Source organism: Chelmon rostratus, chromosome 3 (assembly GCF_017976325.1).
Source record: "Chelmon rostratus isolate fCheRos1 chromosome 3, fCheRos1.pri, whole genome shotgun sequence".
Lineage (NCBI taxonomy): Eukaryota > Metazoa > Chordata > Actinopteri > Chaetodontiformes > Chaetodontidae > Chelmon > Chelmon rostratus.
Window position 1 is genome coordinate 5,435,890 of NC_055660.1, and position 14,210 is coordinate 5,450,099.

Sequence of the window (14,210 nt, forward strand, 5' to 3'; positions counted from 1 at the left end):
TGATGCTATCACCTGCTACCAATCATCCTGTTTACCTGTGGAATGGTCCAAACTAAAGACTTTCCCAGTCTTTAGTTGGGACCACTTGTTTGAAACATGTTGCTGCATCGAATTCAGAAAAAGCAGATATTTACAGAAATCATAGTTGATGAGGTCAAACATTAAATATATTGTCTTTGTGCTGTTTTCAGTCGAGTTTATGTCACAAAGGATGACATTCTGTTTCACACAGCCTCCTAACTTTAGTGGAATCTGAATTGTAATAGATATTTAGTTGACTGTAACATTCAGAACAGATACTAATTGTTGCGTCTTTTTAGTGGCTGCCTCCTGCCTTCTTACTTCTGAGTTTTTGATCTTTCTGAAGTGGTTTATTTCTTTGTCACACCAAACAGGAGGGGACCCACTTGGCCAATTTGCCATCGAGCACATTCAGAATGAATGGAAGGTCTCTGTCAGAAAACCTTTGGACCGTGAAGAGAAGGACAATTATCTTTTGAACATTACTGCCAGTGATGGCATCTTCACGGCCAAAGCCACTGTGGAGGTCAAAGTGCTCGATGCCAATGACAACAGCCCCGTATGCGAAAAGGTAAAGTCAATTTTTTTCCTCTCGACTCTGATGTAATTTCAGCACTTTCAGTTTGTCGTGCCCTTTTCCTCCTGGTAGTCACTTTAATGTCTTTCCCTCTTCCATTTTCCTCTCATTCTGTCCTCACTCCAGTCCCTGTACGCTGAGAACGTCCCAGAGGACTCGCCTGCAGGCAGGCTCATCTTGCAGGTCTCTGCCACAGATGCTGACATCCGCTCAAATGCCCAAATCTCTTATGAGCTCCAGGGAGTTGGATCTGAATTGTTCATCATTGACTCTGATACAGGTGTGTGTTAACAGGATGGATACAAATGTGTAGGAAGATAGTGTGTAGTTTTGTGGTCAGTGTAAAATAGCGATGCATCCGACCTTCATATATTTGATTCTATATACATCGCATTCCAGTTCTGTTGCAGGTTATTCTGAACATTTGGCAGCAGTATGTGGGACACTCATGCTAAAGTCTCTCATGAAACACTCTTGGCCTTTTGCTTCAAGCCACAAAATCAAAAAGGCGCCTCGGCGTGATAGCAGTCTTACATTTCTGTAGTTTCTGTGTGTGTGAATCATTATCAGCGATGAAGGAGGCGAGCATGTTTTCTTGCGCCCAGTTGTTATTTACTTATACATTTTTGAAAGAGCCAAGAACATTTCCCTGCAGGGAAACTGAAAGACCCACAGTAGCGCTAAAATACAGAGCTGCACACTTAAATTGAATATCTGACTGCTGTACTTCTTGCCTGCAAATAATTTCTTCTGGGAGATTCTCTTGAATCAGACATTCCATCTGGCTGCTGGGATGAAAAAAGACGGAAGAATAAACAAAGAAAAATGACAGTTAATCACCACCAAGCTGAGTTTAAAGTAAATGCAAAAGTAAAAAGTGTGAAAGTACAAAACAAACTAAACCAGTGGATTTAAGCAGCTAAACAGCACATCTGCTGCTGTATATAACACTTAAGTAATGGCACAGTTCAGCCTTAATATGCTGAGAGCCTGTCACCAAGGCAGACAGAAAGGCAGCAATACATCCAGTTTGCTTTTAGCAACCCTCAGTATTGAGTTACCAGCACCACTGCTGTTGGTATGGAGAGGGTGTGTTATTTCTATTTTTTTTCACTGCAGACAAGTAGGATTATTGCAGATGAGGACTGCCAAGAGGCTCTGGAGTTTTCCAGAGAGGTTGTGGTAATGTTGGCCGCCTCACATCCCAGGACACTTCCAAGCTGCATTTAGCTGCCAACTCTGATGGGTTCCTTCATCAGGCCGCTCTCTTCGCCATTTCCTCCCTCCTGTAGTGTTTCAGTTACTTATTTATTCCCCTCTTCTCCCTCTTGAAAGCCATTTGTTGTTTGGATGTCTTGTACTTGGTTAGTAGACGGTATAAACGGGGGTTACAGTGCTTGAGAAATTATGTTCATGTTTTAAACTCAGCCTCCTGATTAATTGCTTGGACGGGTTTTATGTCTGTAAATTGAATCTTTTTTGTGTTCTTTGAATAGAAATTCTGGGAGATATGTGTCTTTCTGTGTGTGTGTGTGTGTGTGTATTTTGCTCAATACTGTTCTGTCTCACCTTCAGGGGAGTTGAAGACCTTACAGCCTCTGGACCGAGAGGAACAAGACGAGCACAGGTTCAAAATGCGGGCGGTGGATGGAGGAGGGCGGTACTGCGAGGCTGACATCCACATCACTGTGGAAGACGTCAACGACAACCTGCCACAGTTCTCATCTGATCCCTACACCATCACAGTCTTCGAGAACACAGAGATGGGCACATACGTGGCGAAACTGCTGGCAAACGATATTGATACTGGTGAGTTCTCAGAAACAATTCTTCTAATCCGTCCATTACCGAAAAAACTTTAATGTACAGTGAGGAAAATGTTCTCTTTTTTCGTCGTTCTGTCTGTTCAGAATGGGAAATCTGTTGTTTTTATTTCATTTATAATGATTGAATCTTAAAAATAATCTGTTTAACTGGTGACTCATATCACAGTGATCATCGGCAAACAGTTGGTTCAAGAATCCGACAGCTGTGCTGCTTTTGTTTTCTTCCTGCTTCAGCTGAGTTTGTGTATGCCATTTTGGGAAAAATCCTTTGCACATATAATTAAATACAGTTGAATACCTGTGGACAGAGGAGTGGCTCAGGGTTCGCTGGGTCCCACCCCCTGATTTACTGTTGCTACTCTTGTAAAGCTTTCTCTCACGCAGCATTATGCAATTTGCAGTGATAATGGGGGCAGATGTACCTCTCAAATTTCTTGACAGTGATAAACAAAAGCAGGCTTCCCATTTCTTGCCAGTGACCACAATTTACCATCTGTAATGAAGCTAACATTAGCATTATGAGATGGCACCGTCTCCAACTGACTTGTTTTAAAACAATAATCCTGTAAAAAGGGTGTTAAATATGGATCAGTGTGTCATCATCCTCTTCAGGTCATCAGCTTTTATGAATTTGGTTGTTGAAACAAAAAGACACCACCCTTCAAAATCAGTAAATGCTGAGTATCCAGCAATTAAAGTCAGATTTTGAATCATTAGACTTGCATGCATCACATAGCGAGATATGGCAAATTCTTACCCTGTGAGCATTTAAATGGCATTTTTCCTGTTCTTTCAGTACAAGGTGCTGTTACATTGTTGCACCAGTGTAGTGAATGAAATATTAAAACTATGTTTTAGATATGTAGAGCACTTGCTGAGGTAATCGAAAGTTAATTGTGAGGCAAAAAGCTCACAAATCCCCCTTTACATTAGCATGCTGTTAATGGCAAACAAAGGCATTACTTAAGGTCATAATAAAGACCAGCACTTGTGAATCAAGAATAAGCCTTTAAAACGTTTTTTGGCATCAGGGTATTCTGTATGCATATGCATTTTGGCTGAATGCTGACTCACAATACACCAATTATTATCTTTCCTTTATGCAACTAAATGACAAGAGAGAGGGATAACAAACGTGGAATTTCATGAGTGATCAACCCCTCAAATTAAAAGCTCCATTACACTCTAATGAAATTCCTCTCTCCCTCTGAATTCTCAAAAGGGCTGATTGCAATTTTCCATTTGCCTGGTGCAAAGCCACAGGGCCACATATTTTATCTGAGGCGTCTTCACCTTTCAGCAAGCATTGCCAACCACCGAGAGGCTCGCATGCGGATAAGACCGAGAACTTAAACCACGCAGTGAAACAGTCATTTAAGCTCCTCGCGACTTTATCCAGGAAGCCATTGGAGCTGCCGGTCCAGATTACACCTTTAGTTCAGCGGAGCATGACATTCTAGCTCGAAGAACCATTTTAGCCTGTTTCCCGTCAGAGAATCCACGCCCTCTCTTTCTGTTTGCCTTTTTTAGTCCCTCGTTTTGGCCGGACTGACAGCTTGACAGAATGAAAGGGATGCTAGAATTGGGTCCCTCAGAGTATAACGTTAAACGGTGAAAGGAAAGAGTTGGTATTAAGACATTTCTTCCCCGAGGCTTTGCTGGCACAAAATTTGCTTCAAATCTTGAATATCAAGGATAAGGGTACTTGAAGGAGAGGTGGAGAAAAAAAGGTGCTCCCTGCAGTTTAGCCAGAGGCAGTAATTATTTAGACTTACACTGAGTGAAAGCAGAGGGGCATTTGATTAGTATTTCTCTCACATGTGCGGGTATCGCACACATCGAGAAGTCTTTTCTTGTATCTGTCGTGTATTTTTTGATTTAGGTGCAAGCTTGAAGCGTTAGTGGCAACTCCCAAGCAACATGTAGAGTGTATAAGAAAAAACAGGAGCTTTGACCTAGTTCACTACACTCAACTGTCTCTGTAGCCAACCATCAAACCCAATGTAACCCTCCTCCTAAGAGAAAAGTGTTGCCTTATCCTCCATCGACATTTGACTGCATATCTCTGCGAGGACTCACGCTTGGCACTGGCTGCTGTGCCACAGCCTCTATGATCCGCCTGCCCATTTGGCTGGAAAATGTTTGATACTTACCCACATTACTGCTCCTCACTTCAGCCTGCTGTTACAATCTCTGAAAGGCAGCACTTATCAGTGTGGAATGGTTATGAACCAGACAGACAAACAGACCCAAACTGGTGCCCTTGATCTTTGGCAAACTTAAGTTATGCGAGTACACATTCCTCCTGTGATTCTGCTTTGTCCTTTATCGCTCTGCCTGGACCAGAGTGTCTCTCTTTGCTCTCTTTGCTGTTGTTGTTTTCTCCATTCGATTTCTCTTGTTGCTCTCGTGTGGAGGAATGCAATCATTTCTGCTTTGTCCACCTTGGTGCTGCGCCAGATTCATACTTCTTGACAATCTTGCCTCTAATACTGTAGAGAAATATGTCTTAAAGTGCCTGCTGTCCTCAAAATGAAATCTGTGTGTTGCAGTAAGCAAGTTTGCTTTTAGCAATATTACAGAAATTCTCATGAGTAAGGTACAACACTGTCTATAATATATGGTTGCAACTAAGCAATATTTTATGTTCTTAATTAATCCCTTAATTGTTTGTTAATTGTATGTTTGTCTATAAAATGTAAGAAAGTGGCAAAACATGCCCATTATAATTTTTTTTTTAAATCTTAGCTCCCCCTGTCAACATCCTTTTCAGTGTCCTTGCAGAGTCAGCTGACTGCATGGTTAACTAAACCAACGGCAGTAGTTAGCAGGGCAATTTAGCTATAAGTACGTTTTTTCCGCCAAAATAGCTGATGAGTTGGTGGTGTGTGACGTAGTGCAGGCAGCTTAGTCCAAGAGCATAGTGCATAGTCCAAGAGCAGGTGTTCAGGGTGTACAGTGGAAATGAAAGAGGCACCATAATGTTGCCTTACACTTTCCGTCCATGGGTTGAGCGTGTAATCATAAACATAGTGCATGAGGCAATAGAGCCAATCGAGATTCAGCACAATTCACTTAACCAGCATTAAGCAATTGTTTCAAGGATGATCGGACCAGATAAAAGTGATGGGAAAACATAAGCAGGGCTCCCTGTGGTAGTCTCTCCAGCACGATAATGAGATCCACGGAGGACGGGGGCACTTACCTGATAAATGGGAATATAATAGCGTTTTCCAAATGGGGGCCACCTGCAGAAAGGCATTATGATTATCATTGTGATCCGTCTCTGTCTTGTTGCTGGGAGCGTCTTGCTAGTGGGAGGACATGAGTTATGAGGACGGCATGGATTAGACGTTTACAGCTCCTGTTTATTAGAGGCTTTGTGAAAGATGAATGTTTTGGAACGGGAATAGAAAATGACGATTTTAATCATTCATGAATCAATGTATCAATATAAGAATCAATATGCTTGTTCGTGCCCTGTACTTAAAGGAGCTTTGGTGTTGATGTGGCTATCCATCCTATTAGTGAGAATAACATTTTACTCGCCAGCTTAATGGCTGAGATGTGGGTTTTGGGACAAGCAGCATCAATGGACAGATTGTAAAAAGTGAGAAGTATCAAGTCACTGCAAACAGGAATCAATGTCAAAACTACAAAAAATAACCTTGTACTCCGGTTTTGTCTGTCATTCCAGGTCTTAACAGTGACATCCTCTACTCACTGGTCGATTCTGCTGATGGATTTTTCTCAATTGACGAGCACACCGGTGTCATAAGCCTGGAGCGTCCCCTGGACCGCGAGGTGCAGTCGACGTACGAGCTGAAGGCCCGCGCCAGTGACCAAGGCTCCCCACGCCTCTCCTCGCTGTGCCAGGTGGTGATCTCAGTCCTGGACATCAACGACAACCCGCCGGTGTTCGAGCACCGCGAATACACAGCCACCGTGTCCGAGGACGTGGCGGTGGGCACACAGTTGCTCAGAGTGCAGGCAGCCAGCCGGGACATGGAGGCTAACGGAGAGATCTCTTACAGCATCATCAGTGGGAATGAGCATGGCATGTTCAGCGTGGACCCCCGCACTGGTATGTGGTAGAATAAATGACCTTAATATATTCTTCCTTTTTTGTTAATATCTTGTACGCACACGAGGAACATGTTCCTGCCCAGGTTTCATACAATGCAATGCGACAACAAAGGCAGTTAAGGAGAGTGATAACAAGAAAACATGGATGTGTACAATGCACAAGCTAAAATATTCCAAAAGTGTTTTATGAGGAAGGAAATAAATAAATCAGCTTTGTTAGACCTCAAGGATTTACACAATAGAGATGATTATGTTTACAAAAAACACTCCACAGGCCCCTTTAAACACCAAGAGCCCACACTGTCTGTATTCATGTCCTAACATTATCATGGCATCTTGCTACATTGCCATGGGAACAAACGGCGGCAGCATCATGAAGTCCAGGCACCTTATCCTATGTGTGAATTTTTACAAATGGCACCATTTACAAATGAAACAACATTCAACCGCCACTGAATTTCCCTTGAATCTCATAAAGAGCACACTAGTTTGTTTCAGGCTCGACAGTGATTGGCTGGCTGCAACGCGACACAGAAAGAACCAAATAGGATACTGTTCTGTTGTCTAGCTGCAAGCAGTAATCCAAGTTGAAGCAGCTGAGCAAAGCATAAAAGTTTTGAATTCCAAATGAGAGTCAATGACGGATGACGGCTCGACTTCTGGTTTGTGGTGCATTTCAGCCTGTTGACAAAAGTTGTAGCAGGAGCAGAAGAAGAATGACTTACAGTGCTGCAACAAATACTGCAAATACGACACAATGAAATAAAGAAGCACAGTGGTTTGTCGCTTTTTTATGTTCAGATAACACGGCGGTATTGAAGTGGGAGTTGTTCTAACATGACACCAGCTCTCCCTGCCTCCCTGACTTTCTGATGTGTCTTTGTCCTCAGGCGACATCTTTGTGATTGAGCCGTTGGACTACGAGGTCTCCCATGAATACTACATCACCGTTGAGGCTACAGATGGCGGCTCCCCACCGCTCAGCGACATGGCCACTGTGAACATCAACCTGACTGATGTTAATGACAACAGACCTGCCTTCAGCCAGGACATCTACACGGCCGTCGTCAGCGAGGACACCGAGCTGGGGAAGACTGTGATGGCGGTAAGAATATACATGTTATGTTTAGGGACACGTCTACTGACAGTAGGTGCTTGTTAGGAAGGCAAGAACACATCATTACTATAAAGCTGCATGGACAGTGAAAGACATTTCCATCTCCTTCTTTGGTTCATTCACCTTCTCACTCAGTCGCTCATTTACTCCCTCACAGCCTTTATCCTCTCTGCCCATTACTCCCTGCACAAACTATCACATATATGCACCTGTGGCAAATCACCATCTGGTGGCACAGCTAAATCAGGACCAATGCTCTTCATGCTCAGTGCACCCCTGTTCTCGTGCATTATCTGACACACATGCTCAAACAGTTTAATTAAAAGGCATATGACTAATTAAGCCCCAATCCAAGATAAGGGATTTTCTACCTACCTGCATTTTCACTCCATCTATTTCTGCCTGCCCACCTCTCCTCTCTCCTCTCATAAATGCCTCTGCTTATGGGCATTTATCTGTGTGTCTAATGTGCCTGAATATAAATTATGCATCAGAAAATTAGATTTTAATACCTGCCATTGTCTCACACTTGTAAATCTTCTCTGTCTGTTGATTTCCCCGGGGATCCCTTTCAATATGTGATGGTTGGTGGGTTTTAAGACCTGTGTATGTGTGTGCGTGTGTGTGTGTGTGTGTTGAAGGAGGGCGCACAGGAGAAAGAAAAAGAAAGTTGTATGCATCTGTATGATGTGGCGATAGCAGGGCTGCAACTAATGATTATTGTTTTCTCTATAAATCGTTTTGTCTACAAAATGTCAGAAAATAGCGAAAATAGCCAAAGGTCAATCGCGGTTTCAGTCTCCACGGTGACATCTTCAAATCAGGGTTTCTATCTGAAACATTTTTGTTGATCCACGCGTCAGTGTCTCAGACAAATGGGAGAAATTCCAATCAGATATTACCCGCATTTATAGACCCTATTTTCCCATGTTTTTGCATCCAAGTGACTAATGGAGGCAACACTTTTTGAAATTGTTCCAGTATTGAACAAGAGAGCGCCGCAGCCGACGGCATTAAAAGAGCCTGCAATGTAATTCCTCCGGGCATTTGCGCATCGTCAATGTGCGTCCACTAAAAGTGCTTCTTTTTTTTTGCCACTGACACTTACATTGTTGTTCGAAGTGTCTGACAACATTATGGAAAAGATCCCTGCAGAGACAGACCTTTTTGTTAAAGAGTAAGATCCTTTTTGTTTACCAACTCTGGTTTGGTCGAAAGAAACCCTTAATTCACAGAGTTAGATGTGAAAATATCCGGAGAGGAGCGAGATGGGGGGCGGACATCAGAGACGCTGCATGGAAAATAGCGTGTAGAGCCAGAATATTTTCATTTTTAACTTTAATTGTGACCGGAGAGATAAATATGTCTTTATGACATCAACCGATTTTCCAGAGAAAAAAAAAATCAGTAATTAGTCGAGTCAGGTCGATTGACTTATCGATTAATTGACTAATGGTTTCAGTCTTGCAGCAGTGCTTTCAAGCACCTTGTCCTTAAAGTATTTCTCTCTAACAATAAATAAAGACATAACCAACCAACCAAAAAAACAAACCTGGTTTATGTGCTTCATCCAGACTGTGTGGGTGATTTTCAACAAACCACAAATCAGATATCCGATTTTAATTCAAATATTGCTAAATCCTGACTGGTGCATGTAATCATATGATATATTTTTCCAACTCACCCACCAACTAATGAGAAGTGTCTTATTGATTAATCGTTGTTTTGATTAAAAGGTGATTGCTGAGGATTTTGACGGACCCTCTTACGATCGTGTGCGGTATTCCATCGTGGACGGTAACCAAGGCAGCCCCTTCACCATCGATCCGGTCAGAGGAGAGCTGAAAGTTGCTCGCCAGCTGGACAGAGAGAGAGTAAGAGAAACAGCAGACACAATGCTGACTGTACACATAGAGTTTAATCCACTGAGGAGCTAATTGCACTCTATGCAGAATCCAATCAGAGTCATGTCACGCCTAATCGGGAAGCTTGTTTACTGATCTCCGCTGCATTAGTGCTTACAAAAGCAGCTTTGCTTATGGATGGTAATTCTCCCGCTCTCTCTTTTTCTCAGACTTCAGGCTACACTCTGACGGTGGTAGCCTCAGACAACGGCGTGCCACCTCTTTCCAGCAGCGCCATGATCAACATCGACATCTCCGACATCAACGACAACCCACCGCTTTTCTCCCAGGCCAACTACAGCCTCATCATCCAGGTGAGGGCGAGGGGGGGAAAGGGGTCAGAGTAGACGGCTGATTAGAGAAGAGGATGAGAGTGAGGGGGAGATGCAGGGGGATTGCAGTGGACACAGAGAGAGGGATTAACAGGGAGAAATAATGGGGGACTGTGCGACTAGAATGTCAAGAAGCAAGTAGGAGGATGGAGCAAGAACAGAGGTAAGGACAAGAAGAGGGGTGGGGGGGTGTAACAGAGGCTGCATCTTATGTGTAAGAATGTAGATAAAGGATGGAAGGAGAAAACTGTAAGGCAGGAGTGATGAAGAGTGGGAATGTGCAAGATACAAAGCTGGTAATGGATAGTTGACTGGAGTGAAGGGGAAATGTGCAAGAAGATGCATCTGTATTGCAGCTTGGGAGATGAAAAAAGCAGAAAAGTAATGATTCCAAAGGAAAGAAGGAAGATGATTCATTTCCACATCTCATGTCTGTTTAGAAAACCTGAAAAGAAAGCAAAGGAATACTGTGCGGAGGCCCTGCACACACTGCACACACTGCACGAAGCTCAGGCACTTCAGGATGAAACATTGTTTTGCCTCCGATAAAATCCTGACTGGCTTTATTTCACTCGCTATGGAGCCTTGATCAAAGTGAAGCAGAAAAACACATACTGTACACAGCACCTGAAATACCAAGAGTTTACAGAGTATAGCTTTCAGCATGAGAGAATTAAAAGTGAGTTCTGAGTCAGGACTTGAAAGAGCCAACAGACGGGACGGATCTGAGGCTCATTCAGGGACACTGAACACAGAAGACAACGCTGTGAAACTGACATGTTGCGTTTACTGTCATCAGAAACCACAAGCACCAGATTAATAACAGTAGATGAAGATATCACCCATATTTAAAGCAGCTATAATCATTACTCAGATCAGATGACTGTGTGTCACGTTATTAATTATTACCCATCTTTCAGATCATTGTTTTGGTTTTCTGGCCTCAGCTTTAGTGTTTTGGTTCACTCCCACCAATCCCATAAAGTCACTTTTAGCTGCAGCATTAAAAACCAGCTGTACACTGCCTGCCCAGCACCAAACGACAGATGGAGTTAGCGACTAGGTGGTGGCGTATTTAGCTACTGAAGCGATATTTCCCTCAGGAGTAGCACACACAGAGCTTATTGAAGAGTTTTGGACGTATATTGATCAGATGGGCAGAAACACGTCCCAAAATGATTGATAATGTTGCTCCTTAACTGCTGGATGTGTAAATAGACCACCGTTCACTGATTCATTTACCGTTTCAACTTAAAAATGTTAATGTTCTGTTCACAATGTGTTTCCACAGCCCTCAAGCGGCTAAAAATAACCTGTTACTGCAGGTTTAATGTAAAAAGACAGCTGGATAAAGTGATTGCTGATCAGTGTTGGCAAGTTTAAATAAATACACGAGCTTCTGCTTTTTCGTTTTCAGCGAGGAAACATGTTTTCAGTCTCCGCGATGTCCCCCCCCCGGATGTGGGTGCATATCTGAAAAACACAGAAGTGAAGAGCACCAGGAGAGCCACCTCCTCTCACCACAAATATTAAACATGCCCCTCTTGTATCCCACAGGAGAACCGACCAAAAGGCACAAGTGTTCTTCAACTCACCGTAACCGACCGGGACGCTTCCCACAACGGCCCACCTTTCACCTTCGCCATCGTGGACGGGAACGAGGGCGACGCTTTCCACATCAATCAGCAGGGAGCTCTAGTGGCCGTGGGGGCGCTGAATAGGAAAAGTAAAGAACACTACCTACTTCAAGCACAGGTGAGTCACAGCACTGAGGATAAACTAGAGTTGAGAGGTTGTATTGATTGAACCGTCAAGCCACAGCACCCTTATCTATCTGTCTTCCCTTTTTTTCCTCTCTGTACCTTTTCTCTGTCATGCTTCCTCCTTGCTGTCTCTTTTTTCCCAGCGAGACAATGTTTGCCTCTGCGTGTACATATTCTAAATAAAGCTTTTCATCTTGTTAACAACTGTACAGTATATAAGATGCTGACTTGAAATAAGCATCAGAGTGCATCTCAGTGGAGAATCATAAATCAAAGACATTTGTTTTGAGTTGGCGTGATCACGTGATTTGCTGGGTGTTCATGTGTCACCGTAGAGGAAAGAACAGAGGGAAAAAAAAACGAGTGGGCAGATGGGAGATGATATCTAAGTGTGATGTCTTGTTACACACGAGATGCACACTCAGAGTTGAGTCAGAGCTGTTTTTTCCTTGCAGAGCTGATGACCATCCGCGTGAAGGTGTGAATGTTAAAATGAACGATCTGTACATGTATTTGTTGGCATTAACATCCAGTGAACCTACAGCGTGTAGTCAGCTGAGGGTTCGCACTGGAAGAGCTTGATTGCCCTCTGCTGCCGGAAAAATAAGGCTTGCATATAAAACCTGACGGTGCATCATTTCCTTCTCCTTTAGGTGTCAGACAGCGGCAAACCTCCGCTCTTCTCCACCGCCTTCATCAGCGTACGTATTATCGAAGAGAGCGTCTACCCTCCTGCCATCCTTCCTCTGGACGTCTTCGTGACCACGGCCGGCGACGAATACCCCGGAGGTGTCCTGGGCAAGATCCACGCCACCGACCAAGACATTTACGACACTCTCACCTACAGCCTCGCCCCCTCTTCTTCCTCGTCCTCAGACGAGAGCGGTGAAGTGTTCTCAGTTTCCGCCTCTGATGGTAAAGTTATCGCCCTGCGGCCGCTTGATGTGGGCCACTACCCTCTAAACGTGACGGTGACGGACGGGCGTTTCACCACGGCCGCAGATGTCACCGTGCACGTCAGGCAAGCAACTCGTCAAGCACTGGACAACTCTATTGCTGTGCGCTTTGCAAACATTGCCCCTGAGGAGTTTATCGGGGACTACTGGCGCAACTTCCAGAGAGCGCTGAGAAACATCGCCGGAGTTCGGAGGAGCGAAGTGCAGCTAGTGAGCCTGCAGCCTTCAGAGCAAGGAGATCTGGATGTGTTGCTGACTCTGGAGAGATCTGGCAGCCCTTACCAATCTCAGGAGGTGAGAGCAGCCACAATTACATTTTATGTTTTTGATGATCATTTGGTGCCTTCTTCTGGTGCCAAGCTGTAATTTTCTCACAAATTTTATTAATTTATGTTTTGGGCTGCAATTAATCGACAGTCAATTAAACGTTTAGTCCATAAAATGTCACCATTTCCAAAGAGCCCAAGGTGATGCCTTCAAATTCATTATTTAGTCTGACCGACAGTGTAAAACCCAAACCTTTTCACTTTGTGACGACGTAAAAAAGAGAAAAGCTGAAAATGATCACATATGAAAATAGTTAAAGATCTCCTGTCAGTCAAAAATGTTTTATTTGTCTTTAGGGCAGCAAACAGATATTTTCATTATTGATTAATCTGCAGATATTCTTTAATAGTTTATTTTAATAGACATCTTCATATCTCCAAATCCTGTTTATGTTCAGTACAGAAAATGAAATAAATGTATTGATATTTGGCACAATTAGATGGTTGACAAAGTATGAGAGGACTAGATTAGATCCCGCCTTGTTATTTTAAGGCGGTAGTGATGGCATGAGCTGTACAGGAATGTGGTGGAGGTGGTGAAGGGCTGAAGAGCGATGGCTGAAGATATGGATGGACGTGATGTGGAGCAGGACTATGGTTGTGATCAAAAGTGGATGTGAATGGGTTGGAGTTGCTCGATTATGGCAAAAATCTGTCAATTGACTAATGTACTGATTTCAGCTTCATTGAGTTTGTTGGTGTTCATGTTTCAATCAGGTGGTCTTCCGTAAGCTGAACTCCTCCGCAGCGGTGATCGAGGAGATGACGGGGGTTCGGATCGTGCGGGTGGTGCAGAAGCTGTGTGCGGGTCTGGACTGCCCGTTGCGCTTCTGCGATGAGGTCATCTCCCTAGATAAGACCGCAATGTCCACTCACAGCACGGCGCGCCTCAGCTTCGTCACCCCACGACACCTGAGGACTGCAACCTGCCAGTGCGAAGGTGGATGATTCCTCCTCATATACGCTCAGACGGATGCACATTTACTGTTAGAAACTGTCATTCTGAGTGGATGTGTGTTGGCATTTAGGTGGCAGGTGTCCCGTGCTGAACAACCTGTGTGAGAACAGCCCCTGTCCTGAGGGTATGGAGTGTGTGGCAGATCCTAGAGATACAGTGTACAGCTGTGTGTGTCCGGAGGGCAAAAAGGGCAAATGCTCCGGTAAGACCACCCACCTTTTAATCTGTGTTCCAAGATATCTTCTTCCATTTGTACAACACAGTCCAAAAAAGTTGGGACGCTGTGGAAAATATAAATAAAAACAGAAACAAACTGTGAATGAAGCTAATGAGGTCAAACATTG

General features: G+C 43.8%; 1 protein-coding gene across 1 annotated transcript in view; it reads left to right on the top strand.

Annotated features, from left to right (window-relative positions):
• fat1a (FAT atypical cadherin 1a) overlaps positions 1 to 14,210 on the top strand; it is a 75,485-nt gene that overhangs the window by 51,851 nt on the left and 9,424 nt on the right. The window contains exons 11-21 of the mRNA XM_041966156.1: positions 396 to 592; positions 725 to 878; positions 2,174 to 2,407; positions 6,122 to 6,508; positions 7,401 to 7,615; positions 9,364 to 9,501; positions 9,702 to 9,845; positions 11,421 to 11,618; positions 12,280 to 12,876; positions 13,626 to 13,848; positions 13,937 to 14,068. Coding sequence (XP_041822090.1) covers positions 396 to 592; positions 725 to 878; positions 2,174 to 2,407; positions 6,122 to 6,508; positions 7,401 to 7,615; positions 9,364 to 9,501; positions 9,702 to 9,845; positions 11,421 to 11,618; positions 12,280 to 12,876; positions 13,626 to 13,848; positions 13,937 to 14,068 — 2,619 coding nt within the window. The remainder of the gene's footprint in view (positions 1 to 395; positions 593 to 724; positions 879 to 2,173; positions 2,408 to 6,121; positions 6,509 to 7,400; positions 7,616 to 9,363; positions 9,502 to 9,701; positions 9,846 to 11,420; positions 11,619 to 12,279; positions 12,877 to 13,625; positions 13,849 to 13,936; positions 14,069 to 14,210) is intronic.